The 19,282-nt window shown below is 37.4% G+C and overlaps 1 protein-coding gene across 3 annotated transcripts in view; it reads left to right on the top strand.

Moving 5' to 3' along the window:
- CLOCK (clock circadian regulator) overlaps positions 1-18,947 on the top strand; it is a 42,159-nt gene extending 23,212 nt beyond the window's left edge. For 2 of the 3 annotated variants that reach the window (XM_057366821.1, XM_057366823.1), the window contains 12 exons: positions 1,353-1,435; positions 1,659-1,765; positions 2,375-2,522; positions 2,728-2,803; positions 3,643-3,784; positions 4,150-4,250; positions 5,113-5,202; positions 7,177-7,335; positions 8,622-8,825; positions 10,147-10,355; positions 10,651-10,924; positions 12,770-18,947. In XM_057366821.1, coding sequence (XP_057222804.1) covers positions 1,353-1,435; positions 1,659-1,765; positions 2,375-2,522; positions 2,728-2,803; positions 3,643-3,784; positions 4,150-4,250; positions 5,113-5,202; positions 7,177-7,335; positions 8,622-8,825; positions 10,147-10,355; positions 10,651-10,924; positions 12,770-12,946 — 1,770 coding nt within the window. In that variant the 3' untranslated portion in view covers positions 12,947-18,947. The remainder of the gene's footprint in view (positions 1-1,352; positions 1,436-1,658; positions 1,766-2,374; positions 2,523-2,727; positions 2,804-3,642; positions 3,785-4,149; positions 4,251-5,112; positions 5,203-7,176; positions 7,336-8,621; positions 8,826-10,146; positions 10,356-10,650; positions 10,925-12,769) is intronic. The other variant, XM_057366822.1, reaches the window with a different exon arrangement.
- Positions 18,948-19,282: the final 335 nt, after the last annotated feature.

The following is a 19,282-nucleotide window of genomic DNA, read 5'->3' as shown; positions in this document are numbered from 1 at the left end:
AAATCTTGCTAGCTGGAATTCACATCAAGAGTCATAAATTTGWGCCTAGACTTGTTTAGTTCATTGTCTCCATCTCAATTCATCCATCAATCCATCATTTTCTAAGTCATTGTCTTTAGATATGACAGTGATGAAGGTGAGGAAAAAACATTGCCTGAAYATGGTCACTTTTTGCTTTCATAGAAAGAAAACTTGTAAAGATCTATTAAAAAACCTTCAAACTGTCCAGTTAAACTCTTTGCATTATAACCCGAAAGAATGAAAAGAAATGTGGTCCCTCTGTTAGTCTTCTGCATTTTTCTGCGGGACTACTTTAGTTACAGATGTTTGCAGGGCAGCAGTGTGCTTGTCTGTCCACACTTCTTGTGAGTGTTCTGCGAGTGTAGCAGCAGTTTTCACATTGTAGTCTTTRCAAAACTCTTGTATGTGATAATCAATAGATTCTAGCATGTTCCTGGCACTGGGAGTACCATTGCAAGCTCCTACAAATGACACATGTATGCAGGTGTCCAAAAAGGAAAGATTTACTTATCTCTGATTTTAATGTAATTCATTGAGGGGTGTATTTGTGTGCATGTATTCCATCATCCATCTTCTTTCTTGTAAGACAGTACTAGAGGAGTTTGCAAAAGAATTGACCGGCTTGGGTTTCGTGGTGTTGTTACTGCCTCTGCATGAGGCACAGTACTCATGGGGCATCTTTACCTCTCTCCAAGGAGACAGTAGAAGTTCACTGACATGCTCTGAATACATTGGAGTGGAATACATTTAGAACAAGGTGCATAATAGYTTGAGGTTTTGTTGTAATGGAAATACAATCATTCTCTTACTTTCCATGAGTTCTAAACATAAGAATAGTGTGTTATTTGTAGTACATATCTGTGCGCTCAAAGAGATTTAAAGTAATTTGTGTTCACTTATGGGGAAGAATCATATTCCTAAACTCAAAGTAATGTGACCATCTTACTAATGTTGATTTTTACCTATTATAAACATAGACTATAATCAGACTGTCTGGTGGGGACTTTTCAACTTTTGTGTGTTACAATTTGAAAGCATAACTGCAGGAGCTATTGACTTCTGCTTGTACTACTGTGTTTGTAGATACTGAGTTTAATCTCATGACCTGGTTAGTCCATTTAAATCAACTGAGTGTCAATTTGATCCAGTTGAGATTAGTTCTGATAGATTCTCAGTACTATATGTCTAAAAAAGCAAAACCAATGAATCTGTCAAAAAATAACATTATAACTATTGTGGAGTTATCTACTAACTTTAGGTAAGTCTGAATTTTGACAGAGGTTATGTACTAGARTAGAGTGGTTTTAAGAGGTTTTTTTCCTCCTCTTTAGGAAATGTGCACTGTTGAAGAACCCAATGAAGAGTTCACATCTAGACACAGCTTAGAATGGAAGTTCCTATTCTTGGATCACAGGTGCAGTTCCTTCTGTGTAGTAGCAATAGCAGCTGAATCACAGTGGTGGCTGTAGAATTTGGAGTTCACTAACCAGCATTAAATGCTCATAGCTTGTGTTGGTTTAATTTTTAATTTTTTTTTGAGCATGTACTGTAAACAAAAAAGCTTATCTAATTAATTCTGGTTTGGGATTGTTTTGTATATGTGAAAATAAAATGACATTATTTTTTTTGTTAATTAGGGCACCTCCGATAATAGGTTATCTTCCATTTGAAGTTTTGGGAACGTCAGGCTATGATTATTATCATGTGGATGATCTAGATAATCTAGCAAAATGTCACGAGCATTGTGAGTACAACTAAGGCACTAGAACAAGCAAGGCTGATAAATTGTAYAATTGTTCTGGTGAAATTTTGTGGTATTTTGAGTGAAGTGTCTTTACTCCCATTGGTTTGTCATTATTATACTGCTGTTCCTTACTTTTTTTTCCTTTTGATACGGAATAATGAAACAGATTTAACTTTATCTTCCAATTGAGGGGTTTAATTCTGGTAAATTGGAGTGCAYGATTCTATGCTTATTTTTCCAGTTCTTCCAATAGCATCATAAAGRCTTTATAATGTTCAATAAGTGCAAAAATAGTTTAGGCATGTAATACAATAAGCTTTTGTTCCTCTATGTTTTTCTTCATAAAACTGTATTTAAATTCTTTGCATGTCAGTTCCTCGCAATATGCAGAAAGCCCCACAAAAATGGAAGCTTGAATTCTACAGTTCAGAAATGCAGTTTACTTCTTATTTTGGTAGAAAATTTTCAAACCTGTTTTTTGTCATTGTCATAATACTGGATTTAGACATGGGTTTGGGCCATATGAACCTGGGAAATAATGTTCTTTATATGTAACTCATGTATTTACAGGCTGGCAAGACAGTAAACTTTATCCTTTTATCTTTATAGTAATGCAATATGGGAAAGGGAAGTCATGTTACTACAGATTCCTTACAAAGGGACAACAGTGGATTTGGCTGCAAACACATTACTATATCACGTATCACCAGTGGAATTCCAGGCCAGAGTTTATTGTCTGTACGCACACTGTGGTAAGGTAGGTTACTTTTTAAAGTAATCCTACTGGCATAGGAGCTATCTTGATAGTATTTTTGGAGGTAGAGAAATTATAGCAGTCTAAAGAGTCACTGGAAAACTTCCTGGGATACCTTAAGCAAGGTGGCTTTGAGGAGTTTAGTCGTTGAAGTATATTTTTTAAATCATTCCACAATATAGTAGTCATACTTGGTTTGTTCTTCTAGTTATGCAGAAGTTAGAGCAGAAAGACGACGAGAACTTGGTATTGAGGAGTCTCTTCCAGAGATAACAGCAGATAAAGTGAGTGTTTGATATAATTTTGTATTACRTACTAAAAATAATGTGCAAGCAAACATACAGCAGCAAAAAGCATTTTGTCCCATTTGTGCCCAAATAAAGTAATTAATTGATCTCTAAATAATGTGACTATTTAAAATTATCAAAGAAGTCTGGAAAGAACATTTAACTGTACCTTGCATGTAACACCGTTTTCAGGAATTAATGTGCATGTAATTATTATATTACATGGTAGCACCCATTTTTTTATTAAGATCTGATTTCTGCAGCATTAGATTCCTAAATAAATGTTCTCCTTTACTGGAAGTACCCACAGTCTGAAAAACCAAGGTCAACACACAAAGATGACGTAAAGGGAATTCACTGTAGGAAAGTAGGAACTGTTTAATTTTGTGACTGTCCTACTTCTTAAACGTATACAAAATTCATTTTGTATTAATGTCCTTGGATGCTCAGTGAGTCTTACAAGCTTGTGGAGATGATCTGTCATGTTTTAGTCTGACAGTTCAGAAATGTTTTCCCTTRGCAGTTTCACAAGTTTTATCTGTCGGTGCTCCTTCTAGTGGAACGAACTCATCCTTTCTCAAAAGAATAAGCAGTTCACTCATTACAACTGTTGTTCAGAGTGAATTGAGTGGCTAGAGAAGAATGTCAGTTTGTGGCCCAAGTCTGCATGCATTTTGGTTTCTAGGCTTATATGGGTTTGGTTTCCAAGGGTAAAAGCCTCAAATGGAAACAGAGCTTACGGCCATCAAACAGCAAAGTCTGAGGTGTTTTCTAACAGAAATATACATTGTGTGCTGAATTACATAAATAATTATTTTTTATGTGTGTCTCTTCAGAGTCAGGACTCAGGGTCTGACAATCACATAAATACAGTGAGTCTCAAAGAAGCACTGGAAAGGTTTGATACCAGCCCCACACCTTCTGCTTCCTCCAGGAGTTCAAGAAAATCTTCACATACGGCAGTATCGGATCATTCATGTAAGCACCAAGTGTTGAAAATAGAATTGTCTTCCTAGTGAAGGCTTTCTCTATTTAATTTAATTAAATGCATAACTGGCAATTAATGATCATTTTATGAAAAGTGTGCAAGTGAAAGTATCTGTTTTCATGGTTCAGAGATTTGCAGACTACTCTGAAAAAGACTTCTACTTCTAAGAGTGCAGTATCAGACACTATTCCAGTCCATCAGATTGCACTATTGCTGGATAGTCGGGTGAAAAAGAGTCCAAGCCTTGGAAGTTTTTTTTTATTCATTAAAAGCTTCCTATGATTTGATTATTGCATGACAGAATTAAGATTACTATTAACATATTTCTTTCTGTTCTAACTCTCAACATTGTCAGCAACACCAACTAAAATGACAGTGGACACTAGCACTCCTCCAAGGCAAAGCTTATCCGGTCATGAAAAGACTGCACAAAGAAGATCATCTCTTAGCAGTCAGGTAACTTCAGAGATAAATATTGTACTTGAACAGTGTAGTTTACCTTTAGAAGCTATTATTAAATCTGTACAAGTTTGGTTTTATTTCTTCCAAAAAACACAGTTTCAACTGTAAGCGTTTTGCTTGGAAAACGACTCCCTAGAATTGCATCGTCAATATGCAACTTTGATATAGTAGTTTTAAAGGAATACAGTAATTAAGCATATAATTAGGATTTGCAAGGATGTCAATGAATCTTTGCTTTCACTCACACAGAACTTCTTTCTGCAGTTCTGAATTTTTAATATACACATACACACACATACRTATAATTGCCAGTGTAATGCTCTGTGTATCCCTATAGAGAATTCGTACAAATTTATGTCTAAGAATATCAGTGAATACTTCCATATCCTTTCTGAATTCCTGGTAGCATGAGAAATTGTTATGCTTCACATACTTGGTGCTTATTTTCCTGTTGAACTAATACATTCACTTCAAAAGCAGAATGCTTATTAAAATAGGTATTCCTAAAAATTGTTAATTTAAGAATAATTTGCACGTGTCAACTTSCAAACTTGTTGAAAAGGCCTTTCCCTTAATGTAATTTAAACTTCTAAAATATTTGTAGCTGTAATTCCTGTTTTATACCTACTACTTATATATATTTTTAGCAGTGGAAAAATCATGTATATATTATCTAGATAATCAGTTGCTCTTTTTTCTTAATTCTCTAATAATTAAAGTTAGATATTTCAGGAAATAATTTACTGGTTTGTTTCATATATTCATGTGTTGCTCTTTTGGATTTGACACTTTGAAGAAATACTTCATGTCAAGTGTGAAGTTCATTTCTTTATGGAACTATTTTTTTATTCCTTAGTCTTTAAGCTCGCAGTCTCTTGGACAACCAGTTACACAGCCAGCAATATCTCAGCCTGCAACTTTACAGCTCCAGTCTGGAATGACTCAGGTATGGATTAACTTGGTTTATTATTTTTTTAATAGTCTTGTTCTCCTAGAGAGCAGCATTCTCCTGGAGTAATGGGTTGTGTGAGGCTTGGGTGGATGTACTGTTCACTGAGTGAAAAACTTCTGGATGGGCTCAGAGAGTGGTGGTGAATGGAGTTAGATCCAGCTGGCAGCCGGTCACTAGAGAGGTTCTACAGTACTGAGGCCAGTCCTGTTTAATATTTTCATTGATAATCTGGACAAAGGGATTGAGGCCACCATCAATAAGTTTGCAGATGACACCAAGTTGGGTGAGTGTTGATATGGTTGTGGTCCTGCCTGCAGGCAGGAATGCTCTGCAGAGGGATCTGGACAGGCAGGATTGATGGCTGAGGCCAATTGTATGAGGTTCCATGAGGCTCTGTCAGGTCTTGCACTTGGGTCACAACACCCCCAGGCAGTGCCACAGGCTGGGGCAGAGTGGCTGGAAAGCTGCCCAGCGGAAAAGGGCCTGGGAATGCTGCTGACAGCAGCTGAACATGCTGTGCCCAGGTGGCCAAGAAGGCCAATGACATCCTGCCCTGGATCAGCAGTGGTGTGGCCAGCAAGACCAGGGCAGTGATTGTCCCCCGGTACTTGGCACTGGTGAGGCCATGCCACAAGTGCTGCATTTGGTTTTAAGCCCCTCACTGCAAGAAAGACATTGAGGTGCTGCAGTGGGTCCAGAGAAGGGCAGTGGAGCTGGTGAAGGAATTGGAACATGAATCAGAGAAGGAGTGGCTGAGGGAGCTGGGATTGTTCAGCCTGGAGAAAAGGCTGAGGGGAGACTTAATTTCTCCCTCTACAGCTGCCTGAAAGGAGGTTGTAATGAGGCAAATGCTATCTCTTCTCCCAGGTAACATGGGACAGGATGACAGAAAGTGGTCTTGAGTTGCACTGGGGAAGGCTTAGATGATATATGAGGAAAAATTTCTTTGCAGAAAGGGTTGCCAGTCATTATAACAGGCTGCAAGTCATGGGCACAGACTGCCCAGGGAATTGGTGGAGTCACCATCCCTGATGGTGTTTAAAAGCCATGTAGATGTGGCACTTAGGGACATGGTTTAGCGTTGGACTTGGCAGTGCTGGCTTAGAGGTTAGCCTTGATGATCTCAAAGGTCTTTTCCACCTTAAACAATTCTCTGTTTCTATATTCTGAATATAATGTTAACTTCTCTTTTGGAAATTGAATCCTTTTTGGTGCCAAATTTACCTGCACATTTATTCTCTTGAAATGAGCAAATTCCCTAATCTGACACTTTTCCTTTATGCTTTTCTTCCTGTTTTTTGTGTGGATATAGTTTTCAGCCTTGTGCATTAGCAGCATAGATCTAAATTCAGGTACAGCTAAAATATTTCAGGGCATGAWTTTTAAATCCATCAACTCTGCTGGTTAACTTTGAGGCATATGCTTATGACACAAGGCTGCTTGGTCTGTGAAATGCTTCTGCATAGTAGGAACAGGATACAAGTATAAAAAAGTTACAGCAGATGTCTAATACAGATGTCTAAGGAAGAACAGAAGTGGTAAATAGTTTATGGGCTTAGACTTCAGCATTTTGTGACTGAGGTTATTTCCAAATTATTTGTATGTTTTAGCTCTGGGTGAATTTTTTTTCTAAACTGCCACAATTCTAATTTTTAACATGAGAGAACCTTAACATCCACAGTACCATGTCAATTGCTAAGGCTGCACACACACATATATATGTGTGTGTGATTTGGACACCAGTCAATTTCTTGTGCTATGGATTTTTTTAGTTCACCAGTTCTGATGCATCAATTAAATGTAAATTCTGTGGCATTTTCATAATAATGAATTGGTCCTCAGATTATGGTTTGTTAGTTATTTTAAGGAGCAGTGCTCGATTTCTTTGCTGCTGTGGAGGACTGTATTTGCCTCTTGTAAATAAAATGTCATTTTTGCTCAGCTTTTAATTTATTCATTGCACTACAGCCTGTGTTTCAGTTTTCAGCTCAATTGGGGGCTATGCAACATCTAAAGGATCAGCTAGAGCAAAGAACACGCATGATAGAGGCAAATATTCATCGGCAGCAGGAAGAGTTGCGTAAGATTCAAGAGCAGCTTCAAATTGTTCATGGTCAAGGACTCCAGGTGAGTTACTGTATCACTTGCAGGTTTCATCAGTAGAGAATTTATGCATCTGAAATGAGTCTTGGGCACCTGGTTCCACAATATCATCCTCCATATTCCTGATCTAAAATCCATAGTATCTGAAGCTGCTAATCCAGAGGTACCTGATGTTTTGCTTCTGAATGTATCTGGAAATGCCCCAGCGTTGAGCAGGTTGAACCTAGCCTATGACTTAACCTAAACAAATGTAAAAGGATGGAGTGGTGGTTAATTTTTGCAAACTTTTGCATCTATTAGAAAATTAATCCAAAATCTGCAAGGTGAGCATCTATTCTTTCTTTTATCTCTGATCATGTTAAATCCATRCTGTTTTGTTTCATAAACTTGTCCTATTAGCCTGAGTGGCTGAGTGGCTCTACTTTGCATKGTAAACTTGAAGGAATTAATAAGTGAGAAAGTCTAGCGGATGCATTACTCACTCTAGCAGATGACTACCTGATTTCTGATTTTTTTTCTAACCAGTATATATTTTTCTATTTTTGTCATTCTCTTTTCAGCAGCTATATTTGGAAGAGAAGAATTACCCTATTGGGTTTTTCTAGTTAAAAGACTTAAAACAACAAAAAAAAAACCTGACCACCTCAAAACTAAGATACATTTTAAGAAAATAATGAAGTATTTTAAGTGTGTATTGTGACTAAAGAGTAGAAAAAACACCTTCTGGAAGTATCAAGTATGCTGCTTAAATTCTGTTGGAAGAGTAGGAGTTTCTGGCCATTTTCAGTGTTGTAGGCTGCCTTATCCATGTCTCAAAAGGAGAGATACACATCTCTCTTCCCATACAGCATGGAGGGACCTTGTTCAGGAATATGGAAACTAGASAAAATACTTCCGTGCTGCACATTCTGTCTTCTTGTAGGCTTGAGCCTAACTTTATGTAAAGAACCAAATATTTTTGTGCTGAATTCTGKTTTTTTCACAACAACATTGGAAAGTTCAGTATAATCATCATGATATCCTGATTGTCAGGGAAAATTACATTCTTGCTCCTCTGCCTGGATCTACTTATTCAGAGATTTTCTTCATCTGATTTAGTGTTACTCCTGAAAGTCCTRCCAATAGAAGTGTGATCTCAAATATGTTTTGTCTTTAGATAGTTGTAGACTACTAGTTAATCTCTAAATGGTACTTTTTCTTTAATAATCAACATTGAATATTAATGTTTAGAATTCTACAAATCAGGATTCTGATTCTTATCAGTTGGAGTCTCTGAATACWGACCTTGTAACTTGTGCAATTTTTTTAAGATGTTCTTGCAGCAGTCAGCTTCTGGACTCAACTTTGGTTCTGTGCTTCCTTCTGGAAATTCTTCAACCGTTCAGCAGCTTACGCCAATAAACATGCAAGGTCAAGTTGTTCAGACTAATCAAACTCAAAGTGGGATGAACACAGGCCATATAAGTACTCCACACATGATACAGCAGCAGCCTTTGCAGAGTACTGCAACACAGGTAAAAATCTGTTACTGATTTTGCTGGATAGAATATGTGTTCTAAACCACAGCTGAAACACAACAGCTTCCCTGATATTCCCCCTGTTACAAATGAGTGTTTGAGATCACTTGAAAAGGATATCTTGGCAAGGATATCCATCTTAACGACAGTACAACAAAGTTGATTGGCCAGATTCACTCTACTGCTTATAGGACAATTAAGGCACAGCAAGGAAGAAACAAGCAGCAACAAAACCAAACAAAATCCAGGCAATCAAAACAGAAATGAACTGAGAACTGTCTAGGGGAGAGTGTGTGTGTGCATGTGTGTGTGTGTGTGTGTTTAGGTGCATGTGGCAAAAGGACAGTGAGGGCTAAGATAAAAAGGAACACAGCGTAAAAGCTTAACAGTGCTCAAACTTAACGGTACTTTAACTTAACTTATAACTTAAACATAGTAATTTAACAAAGGAACAACACTTAACTTATACCTAACTTAAATTAAGTTTAAGATATAAGTTAAAACTTCCTTGTAACAGTCTAACAGAGGAATAACACTCAACAGCATTTAACCTGATTTATAGCTTTGGAGTTATACTCAGCAACTTAATGAAAGAACAACATTTAGCAAGACTTAGGTTATAGCTTATGTTGAACTTAGCAAAAGAGCAAAACTTAGCAGCATTTAAGTAAACTTAAGTCACAAGCGTACTTCCAGGCCTAACTTATTTCATTACCCAAGGTACTGAAACATCTAAGGAAGCAGCATATCTCTCAGATTTGCTATAGCATATGCGCGGGTGCATGCACGCAGACATAAAGAGTCAGTGCAAGCAAGGGACCTGTGAACAATTSCCCTTAGAGATCAGTGAAATGCTCTTTTCAGATGCTTTTGCATCTCCCAACAGGCAGAAGATTGGGCCTCAAGGAGTGGGGGACTCCAGGACTTGTTGCTCAACAGTGCTCCAAGTATAGCAAAACTGAGAGTTTGTTTGCTGGCTCTGAGAGGCCCTGCTCAGAGGGAGATGGTTGGTCACAGCCCACTGCAGCTCAGGAGATCTCAAAGGGCCCCATTTTGGACTGCTGTTTATAGGGGTGCAAGAGAGTGGGCTTTAGTCATAACAGTGTTTCATCCTGGCCACAGTTTGGATAGGCATTTTCTTTGGAAGTGTGAGAACGGGAATGTTACGCTGTTCAGAAAAGAAAACAATGCTCGTTGGACAGCACAGGTTCCTGGGAGCAGACTGTGTTTCTGATAAAGTGGGGGAAATGACAGCTGAGGAGGACAGCTGTAGGACAGCTGGCTATTTTCAACTTACTCTCTCAAAATTTCTTTTCAGCATAATCAACAAAATGTACTTAGTGGACACAATCAGCAGTCTTCTCTTGCCAGTCAGTCACAGAACACAGTCTCAGCACCTTTGTACAACACTATGGTGATTTCTCAGCCAACAGCAGGAAATGTGGTGCAAGTTCCCTCTAGTTTACCACAGAACAACAACCAGAACACTGCTGCAGTAACCACTTTTACACAGGACAGACAAATCAGGTAAATCTTCTAGACCAATATTCAAGATGACTGTCTGTAATGGTATGCTTATGCAGCTGCACCCATATACAAAAGGAACTAAAGTAGCATTAAAAAGATCATGTGATTTATGTTTCAACTATMTGGATAAAACCCTTGAAACAAGTTTGCCCAAAAAAAGGTGTTTGTAGGCTTATCAAAACAGATGTTGYTATAGCAAAGTATGACTAAGAAATCAGCCTTTCTCAAGTATATGTGATGCTGCATATATTTTCTTTTTCCTGAAGGGATTCCAAATGTCTTTTTCTATTAACAGATTTTCTCAAGGTCAGCAACTTGTAACAAAACTTGTCACAGCCCCAGTAGCGTGTGGAGCAGTAATGGTACCAAGTACTATGTTTATGGGACAGGTGGTGACAGCTTATCCCACTTTTGCTGCTCAACAGCAGCAGACACAGACTCTGTCAATAACACAACAACAGCAGCAGCAGCAGCAGCAGCAAAGTCAGCAGGACCATCAGCAGCAGCTCACGACAGTGCAACAACCAGCTCAGTCGCAGCTGACCCAGCACCCCCAGCAGTTCCTACAGGTAATGAGTGTAGAGTTGTCTACAAAATTTTCCAGTTCCTGGTACTTTCAGCATTGCTAGGTTATCCAGGGGTGCTTTATCTGAAAAGAAAGCACTTTAAATAGTAATCTGTGAATAAAGCCTAATGCATGAGGTAAGTTTATTCTGCAGCCATTCTCTACAATACTAAAGGAGAGATAGTCTTTCCTGCATTTTCTTTCCGTGTATTGTCCTATCATATCTTTTTCCCTTTGAATTGCTGCTCTTAATTGACTATGGGATGAAAAAACAGATGTTTAAAATATATTTTTTTGCATTCACATATTAATGCAGTAAGGTATGAGTGTCGATGGTTGGTCTGGAAAGCAGCACACAGCCCAAACCAATAACATATAGCATGAACATCTGTCTAGGCTGCAGGGGAGGCTGAGCAGCAAGGAAACTTGTAAGGAGAGAGTAGGGATATACCTTGTTTTAGTGGAGAAAGAGGAGAGATTGGGTCAAAAGAGAAGGATGACAAAACCCAAGTAGTTTAGAAATGCTGGAGTTGCTGATGTAGATTTAGTGGTGCTAGAACACTAGAGAGGTGGTGCCTCAAAGAATACAGGCGTTCAAAAAAATCTTAATTTGGCCTCTGATATTGCCTTCTCAAAAAAAAGGTAAAGTCTGTGCAGATGCAGTTTGTTCACATTCTTAACACTGTTTTGACTACTCTGAGAACGTAAATTTATTTTTTCTTCTTTATTCCTACAAATATTCCTTACTGCATATGGTCTCTCATTTCTACTAAATTTGGGATTTTTGGCATAGGTGGAGTATATCAAATTGCAGTAAGTAATTTGAAGCTTAACCTACATTTATATGCACAGGAATTGATATAGTTCTGAGTAGGAACTCAGTAAAATTTTCTTTTCACTAGCACTTCAGCACTCGTTTATGTGGTGGGTGACTCTTCAATTGAATCAAAGCAGAGTGCAGATTTGAATTGTGTTCTCTGACAAATCAGATAATTACTATAGCARGAATGCTGTTTAGGAGGTTGGTAGTGCCTGTATCTCTGTTTGTAAATTTAAAAGCTCATAAAATTTTTACTTAATTCTGGTGAAACAGATTTGTGAAATACGAAGATCTCAGAGGGTTTGTTCCTTCTAGGCAAAAGTCTAGCATTTTAAATACAAACTATTAAAGTGCTAGAATTTGAAGTGAAGCAAATACTCTTTAAAAAGGACAGAAATGCCTTTTCTGCTCACTGGGGCATCTTACAGTCTGATTATGTAGATGGAGCAGTTGATGTACTTTCTGCTGCTGAACATTTCAGGATTGAGACATCCTAGTACATTTGTACTCATCCTTCATTGCTTGTGTTCAGTAATCATCTTTTGTTTTTTTTCTAAAAATAATGTTAGAACTAAGTACCATTTCCAGTAGTAATAAATCTTCTTCAAAGAGGATGTTTGGTTCTGCAAATACAACATTTTCTTTGACTGTACATTCTGTCTATGGGGAATAAATGTGTGCCAAATCATGTGCTGTTTTTTTATTTGACTGCAGTGACAGCTACCTGCGCTTATTCAAATAGATTCCTTACACCCTGCTATGCTTTTGTGATTTGAAATTAAGACAAATTGCCATGTCTTCTACYTATTACCACAGAAATTACAAGGACCAGTTATAGCTGCTTTATTAACTGGCTGATGCACTGCCTAAATGTATTAGTRTGAACAAATCTTTGCATTGTTTGCTCAGCTTAACTGGCCAAATCTGAAGTTTATTTTGATTGAACCCTCATGAGAAGATAAAAGGCAGCTAGGCCTGTGTTTCTCAGTGGAGCAGGAAAACTAATTTTTTTCTATTTTCGTGTTTCAGACATCCAGGTTACTTCATGGAAATCAGTCAGCTCAGCTTATTCTCTCTGCTGCTTTCCCACTACAACAAAGCACTTTCACTCAGTCCCACCACCAGCAGCATCAGTCTCAGCAGCAGCAGCTGTCACGACACAGAACTGACAAGATGACTGATCCTTCCAAAGTTCAGCCACAGTAGTGGGCACTGCCTCTTTTTGAAGCAAACTGCCAGGAGGGGCTGCCCCACTARCACTTGCACTGAAGCTACAGAGGTAACAATACGAAGGCTTTCTAACACCATGGTGTTGAATCTACTTCTAACTTCTGGAATCTGTTAAGAAAAGCCACAAGATGATGATGGGGACATGGCCAACTTTGAGAGTTGCCCCAGTTTCTGTGTTCTAAAGGATTTGCTGCCATGTTTTAATTTGTCCAGGTGAAATCTCCAAATGTGACTGAAATGAAAGTGATGCTGAAAATATTGGTATTTTTATCAATCCTGTACATTTTTAAAGTATTAAAATGGACATGGAGCAATTGTTTGAATTAGCAGGAAAAAGATGCCAGGAATATAGTCCAAAAACCATCTAATTTTTTTTCAGATGATTACGGGACAGTAAATATTTTGAAAATGTTGTGTGAAATCSAGTTCTCTGTTGTACAGATGCTGTAAAATATTGTGTATATGTCTGCATAAAAGGAGAAAGAGCAAAATATTTTATATGATGCATGAAAATGTAATCTGTTATTTGTAGGTTTGAATATGTTTCCCTAAATTCTCACGCCATACTCAGACTAATGTTTTCCTCTGTTCTACCCTTTTGTTTACAACATGATGCATCATTATTTTCACACTTAATGTGGGCACAAGTCTCTTGTTTGTGCTTTGTTTGTGATGTCAGGGTTTGTTTGGTGAGGTATAGTGTGTTGGTTAGTTGACTTCTTGAAGTTAAATTATTGATGAAGCTGTTTGAACTGGTGATCATGCATCAGGGTTCAGGACATTCAGATTCATGAATATCATCCATCATTTCATAATGAATTCATCGTTTTATTTGAAAAATAGGAATTTGCACTGCTTTCTTGCGGATGGTTTGGAATTTTATTCCCCAAAGCTATCTTTTGATATAGTTCATAGTTGGAAATATTTATGTAAAAGGTTTAAAAAAAATGACAGTAATTTTCAAGAATGTTTCAGTTATAGGAGTAATTTGCACAAAAAAAATATATTTACATTTAATAACCTTTTGGGCACTTTTTAACCACTTTCTCTGTGGTAAGAATTGTAACTTGTTAAAACATGTTGGAATCTTTTTATTCTCCTTCAAAAATTAGTCAGAACTAATTCAGGGTCATTTTAASAACAACAACAAAACCCATAGTGCCTTGATTTTAATTCAGGTGATAATGTTGAACATCTTGAATTACAATGTCTTGAATCTGTAACCATTTTCAATTTTGAAGTCTTAGCACATTGTCAACCAAACTTGTGTATCTACTTCATAGATATTTCTGTATTGTGTTGATTTTAACAGTGGTCTGAGTTGAGACCATGAATATTTTTGACTGGTACTCCCCCTCAGACGGTAGCCAGAAATAGAGGAGTCTCAAAAATCTCAGACCTTTAAGGTAATACACTTAAAAAAAAAAAAAAAAAANAAAAAAACCAACAAAAAAAACACCCTAAAAGACAGGACTCCTTTTGCAGAAGGAATAGTAATAAGCTGATTTTTCTTTTCTTAATCATTTTTGGAAGCATTTAAAGTGTGTTTTGGGGGAGATCATGATTGCATTTAACACTAACAGGTATTGATTTAAGAGATATCACTGAACTAAGACTTCAGAAGGCAACTTCACTTTATAAAGAAAATAAAAAGTTCCAACAGATATGTGCTATTTAAGTAAAAATGTTGGTAGGTTTTTATGGTACTAGTTTGTGAAAACCAGAACTTCAGAGGAAAATTAATAAATGCTGATAGATTTGATAATTAAACACAATAAAACAGTGAAAGCAGTTAAAACTAGTGCTAGGGAGAGAAAGCTGGATTAATCTTGAATACTGAGGAGGAGTTGAATGAATGTAACCAAATGGTGATGGTCTATTTTGTACTATGGAACAGTTTGATTGTATTACTGGATGAACCAAACCTGCAGGAGGTAATACCAGTTTAGCCAAGCCTTTGATGCTGTTGGTTACGTTTTGGGGCAAGCCTTTGCCTCTGCACATGTCCCAGCATTAGACCTTTGTTATTCCCCAGTCACAAAGCAAATGTTTGGCACCAAAAAGCCAAGCAGCAAACAAGGAAGGAGAGTGTGAGAAACACAGTACCAAAGAGAATCAGATTGCTCTCTGCTCCAAGAAGCCTATTGCAACCTGGAGCAAGGAACAGATGCCAATACCAAACATACCAAGGAACACTTTCCCTTCTTTAAAGGGATTTCTGGCATTCTTCAGACTGGGCTAATTGTCAGAGACCTGTTTCTGTCAAGTTCTATGTAAAGAAATCCTGCCTTGCTCTGCTATCCCTACCACTCCATTCCACCTGTTTCTATATGAAGCTGCGTTGACTAGAGGTCTGGGCTATCACTTCTTTGCCTAATGGAAAATAGGTTAGATACAATTTTTTTAACTAATTACAATAAAAATATAGCACTAAAAAAGAAAACTGGGAGAGCTTTACTAGTGCTGTTAGAACTACTGAATAGTGGTAAAATAGGTGTATTAAGCTATTGTAATAAGAATTACAGAAATTAGAGATACCTGCCAGACACTTAATGATGCAGCTTTTTATATAAAGCTTTGTTTTAACTTCTCTTCCCATTCCCCCCTTCCCAAATACTCTGGTGCGCTGCTATAGGTCTGTCAGTAAAAAGGCTAAACTAGGAGAGAGAAAAATCAGATGATGGGATAGCGTGGCTGCTGAAAGAGAAGTATAGAAATGCATGCTTTGGTCAAGAAACTTTTTGTAGCCTCAGAGAGACATAATTCAATTAGAGAACTAGCAGCTAGTAGAGAAAGGATAGAACACGGGGAAATTCAAAAAAACTGGAAAAACACATCACACATTTGAAGAATTTCTGATGTGAATCAGGCAAACTTCACAAAAGCAAGTGTGTAGAGCTTGGTCTAGATTGTGTGCAAGTATGCAGATGCTTTGTTCACAAGCAGTGACTAAAAAGTGTATATTTAACGGGTCTGCAGCTTCCCCTGTTGCTGAATCAATTGCTGAGCTGTCCTTGAGTTTTAGTGAGAAGAGGACCAGGCTGTTGCCTCTTTCTTAATCAGCCTTTTGCTTCTGCCCAACTCACTTACTACAGACTTATTTGCAGCATCCTGATAGCACGACAATGAATGCTGTGATGCTGCAAGTTCTAGAGCAGAAATGTTACAGAACGACTCTGACAGAAGGGAAGGAGTCTGTTAAGGGGAGGATTGTATTTGTGAAGAAATGGGTTGGTGATGCATAATGGAGTGAAAAGGACGGCATATTGCACAGAGTTTAGGAGACAGACATTGTTTGCCTGTAATGGGTGAGGCTTTGAAGAAAAGTGTCTGGGATAACTTCAGAGAGAAAAAAAGAATATAGCTATTTTTATATTATATTTAATATATATTATATTTGTATATAAATATGAAAGGATTCTAGTAGGAGCTCTCCATATGCCTTCCACTTCATCTAGAAGGTTTACCTTCTGCACTATGGTTCCAGTGTGTCACCACCTTCTGTGGGCATGTTGCCTACTGCCAAACACCAAAATTAGTAACCCAGTATCCTTACAAGAAATAGGTTTCATTTCAGCTTTATGTAAAAATGAATTAAGATATATCAGGCAGTTTTTCACAGGAAAAAGAAATTATGTTAAGACTTAAATAGCACTTTCTCTTTTTTTTTTTTGTTTTTCTGAGTAATAATAAGCACTTTACTGAAAAGACTATTTGAAAAACAGTTTATTTCTTTAGTCAGTGAAACTGTTTAAAAGGGGGGGCATCGAGGAATAACACATAAAACTGTCAAGAGAGACATTTCTGGAAAATGTTTCTTTAATATGGTGATCCTTTGAGGCTCAACGTGCAGGATTAAAAAGGCTTCTATAACCGGTTGCCTTTGTGTTTTATATGGCCAGGGGAAGGGATTAGTGGTGATAGCTTCCTTGGAAGGAGGCTTTTTAAGTTGCACAGTTGCCTATGAGAGAGAATCATCTGGAGGCTCATTTGCCTGCTCAGTAATTCTAAGTGTCCCTTAGGATTATAATTTGTGAAGAAATGTTCTGAAGGTTTAAAGATGTGGCCTTTTTCAAATGTTAAAGTCGATTCAAGAATCATATATATTTTCAGAGATTTAACCCAGGTATTGTTATGAGTGTTTTAAATGTCATGGCATCAGGAGATGTCAAACATGTCAGATTCATAAGCTTCTCTATTTGAAATAATTATTAAAATTAGATGTACAGTCAGAGGGCTGGAAATGGTTATTTTGATTAAAAGGGAAAAGAGACTAGTTTTAATAATTAACCTTTTATTTTTTTACTTATCCCTGGTGGAAAAAATTGAAGAGAACGAAATGAATTTGGATTAAAAAAGTCATATTTAAACAAATCATAGTAGATGAGACAGCTGTGAGAGAACATTTGAAATTGTCTTGGTTGTCCATGAGACTGGATAGTTGCTTTTTCACTATCATGATTTTTAACACTACATTCCTTGTCTTTTCCTTTTTTTTTCTATTTTAAACAGGTGATTTTAAGCTCTGCGATATTTCATGCTATGCCATCTGCATGAATTTTGCCAGCATGATATGCTATATTCAAAGAAAGTATACCTAAATAAAAAGGAAGGGGGGGAACAAAACACTGTGTCTGAAAAAAATACTTTATGGCCTAATACAGAGACCCCAGCTATGACTGAGAGATGCTGCATTAATAGACAATCAATCAATGGGTAATTATTTATGAAACACTTTTGGGAATGGTCTTAAAGATGTAACTGCTTTGAAAGCAGTTGGTGAGTTGACTTTTTCTAACAAGATAGGTAAAAAATATTTATTTTCAAATATATCAGATTGAATTTTGAGTTTTTAAGCAGTGTTGATTTCACAGTGTCTTGGGTTTCAGTTTCGTTTTGTATTTTTTTAACTGGCATTAGATTTATATACGTAAAAGAAAACAGAAAACCCTAGTGCCGTTCATATTGACGTCAGGAAATGTAGATACAGTTCCCTGGTGTTCATGTGACCATTACTAACTGTCAATTTTTTAACTGAATAAATGTAACTCATTTAAAATTTTGCTTTCTGTAGCTTCTAAGGTTCTAGAAGTTTTTTTCTGAGTTGCTTGATGTCAGTTTTATCCAAGTTTCCCAGTGAAGCGCTCTTACCCTTCCCATGACTGTACCAAAGGCACTCTCTCCCCCACCCACAGAACTGACTTGTGAGAAGTTGCTTGATGTCACTTTTATCTTCTCTCCCCTACCCAGACAAATGACTTGYGAGATTTCAGTAAAAATGCATACTGTATTTTTTCCTTGTCTTCTCTCTGTATCTCTTTATAAACTGATGCCCCACTCTAAAGGCTAGAGACCTCTGATTTGTGTATTTATGTTACTGCCTTGGAATTTGCTCACACAGCACTAGATTGAGTGTACACAACTTAAAACTGCTTTTGTACCTTCACGTCTACAGTCCCTATTGTTGCCAAAGGATGGAGCAGCACTGCAGAGTGTTTGGATAGGCATAGCCCCTTCCCTCACTTTCTGTCATGGGCAAAACACCCCTCTCTTTAAATTGGTGCCACTCCCCTCCCTGGGTATTTCTTCTGCTGGTGAAATGTCAAAGAACAGCGTTTTTAAAGGGGTGGAGGTGGTCTGAAATGTTGGCTATGCCACTCAGTGAGGAAACAGAGACTTGCATTTAGCTGCGAGCACAACTTGTTGAGAGCATGTAGCTCTTRCCTGGAAGAGCTGTGTGATAATATGTAACCTGTCAGGGTGGTCTAAGCCTCTTTTCACTGATCAAGGTGTAAACAATAATTCCAGATGAATTAAATGTTCACAGAAAGGTGGGTGGGAAGAAAATTCTGTAATTGAAGCTGAATGCCTGGAGAAAATTATAAATACACTTGGCCATTTTTACAGTCTGCAGTAATTTTTTTTTCCTGTAATATCACACTGGATGCCCTGAGGAAGATACTGATCTTTTGCCTTTGAGAATTAAATAATACTTTCACAAGCTGTGTATTACTTCTATATGCCATGAGGCCCCCTTGCCCTAGGAGCAAAACAAAATCAGCTGTAGAAGTGCTGTAGCTGTAGTTAAGAACTGTCAACCCCCATCAGTGATAAGACTGAGAGCACATAGCAAGCAAGATTATCAGTTTTCTTCAAACTGAACTTCTGAAATAACAATGTATTTTTCCATAAACTTACCCTAAGAAGAGTGGTCATTACAACTGCTACTACACCTGAAGCAATSCTGTTCAATGGCATTTTGCTGTCATGCAAGCTTAAAAACAAACCCATGTTTATATGAAAATGAAGCTG

The sequence above is a fragment of the Malurus melanocephalus genome, unplaced genomic scaffold, assembly GCF_030028575.1.
Source record: "Malurus melanocephalus ecotype Western Australia unplaced genomic scaffold, MMel_1.1 scaffold_71, whole genome shotgun sequence".
Classification (NCBI taxonomy): Eukaryota; Metazoa; Chordata; class Aves; order Passeriformes; family Maluridae; genus Malurus; species Malurus melanocephalus.
This window is presented reverse-complemented; position numbering and strand designations above follow the sequence as displayed.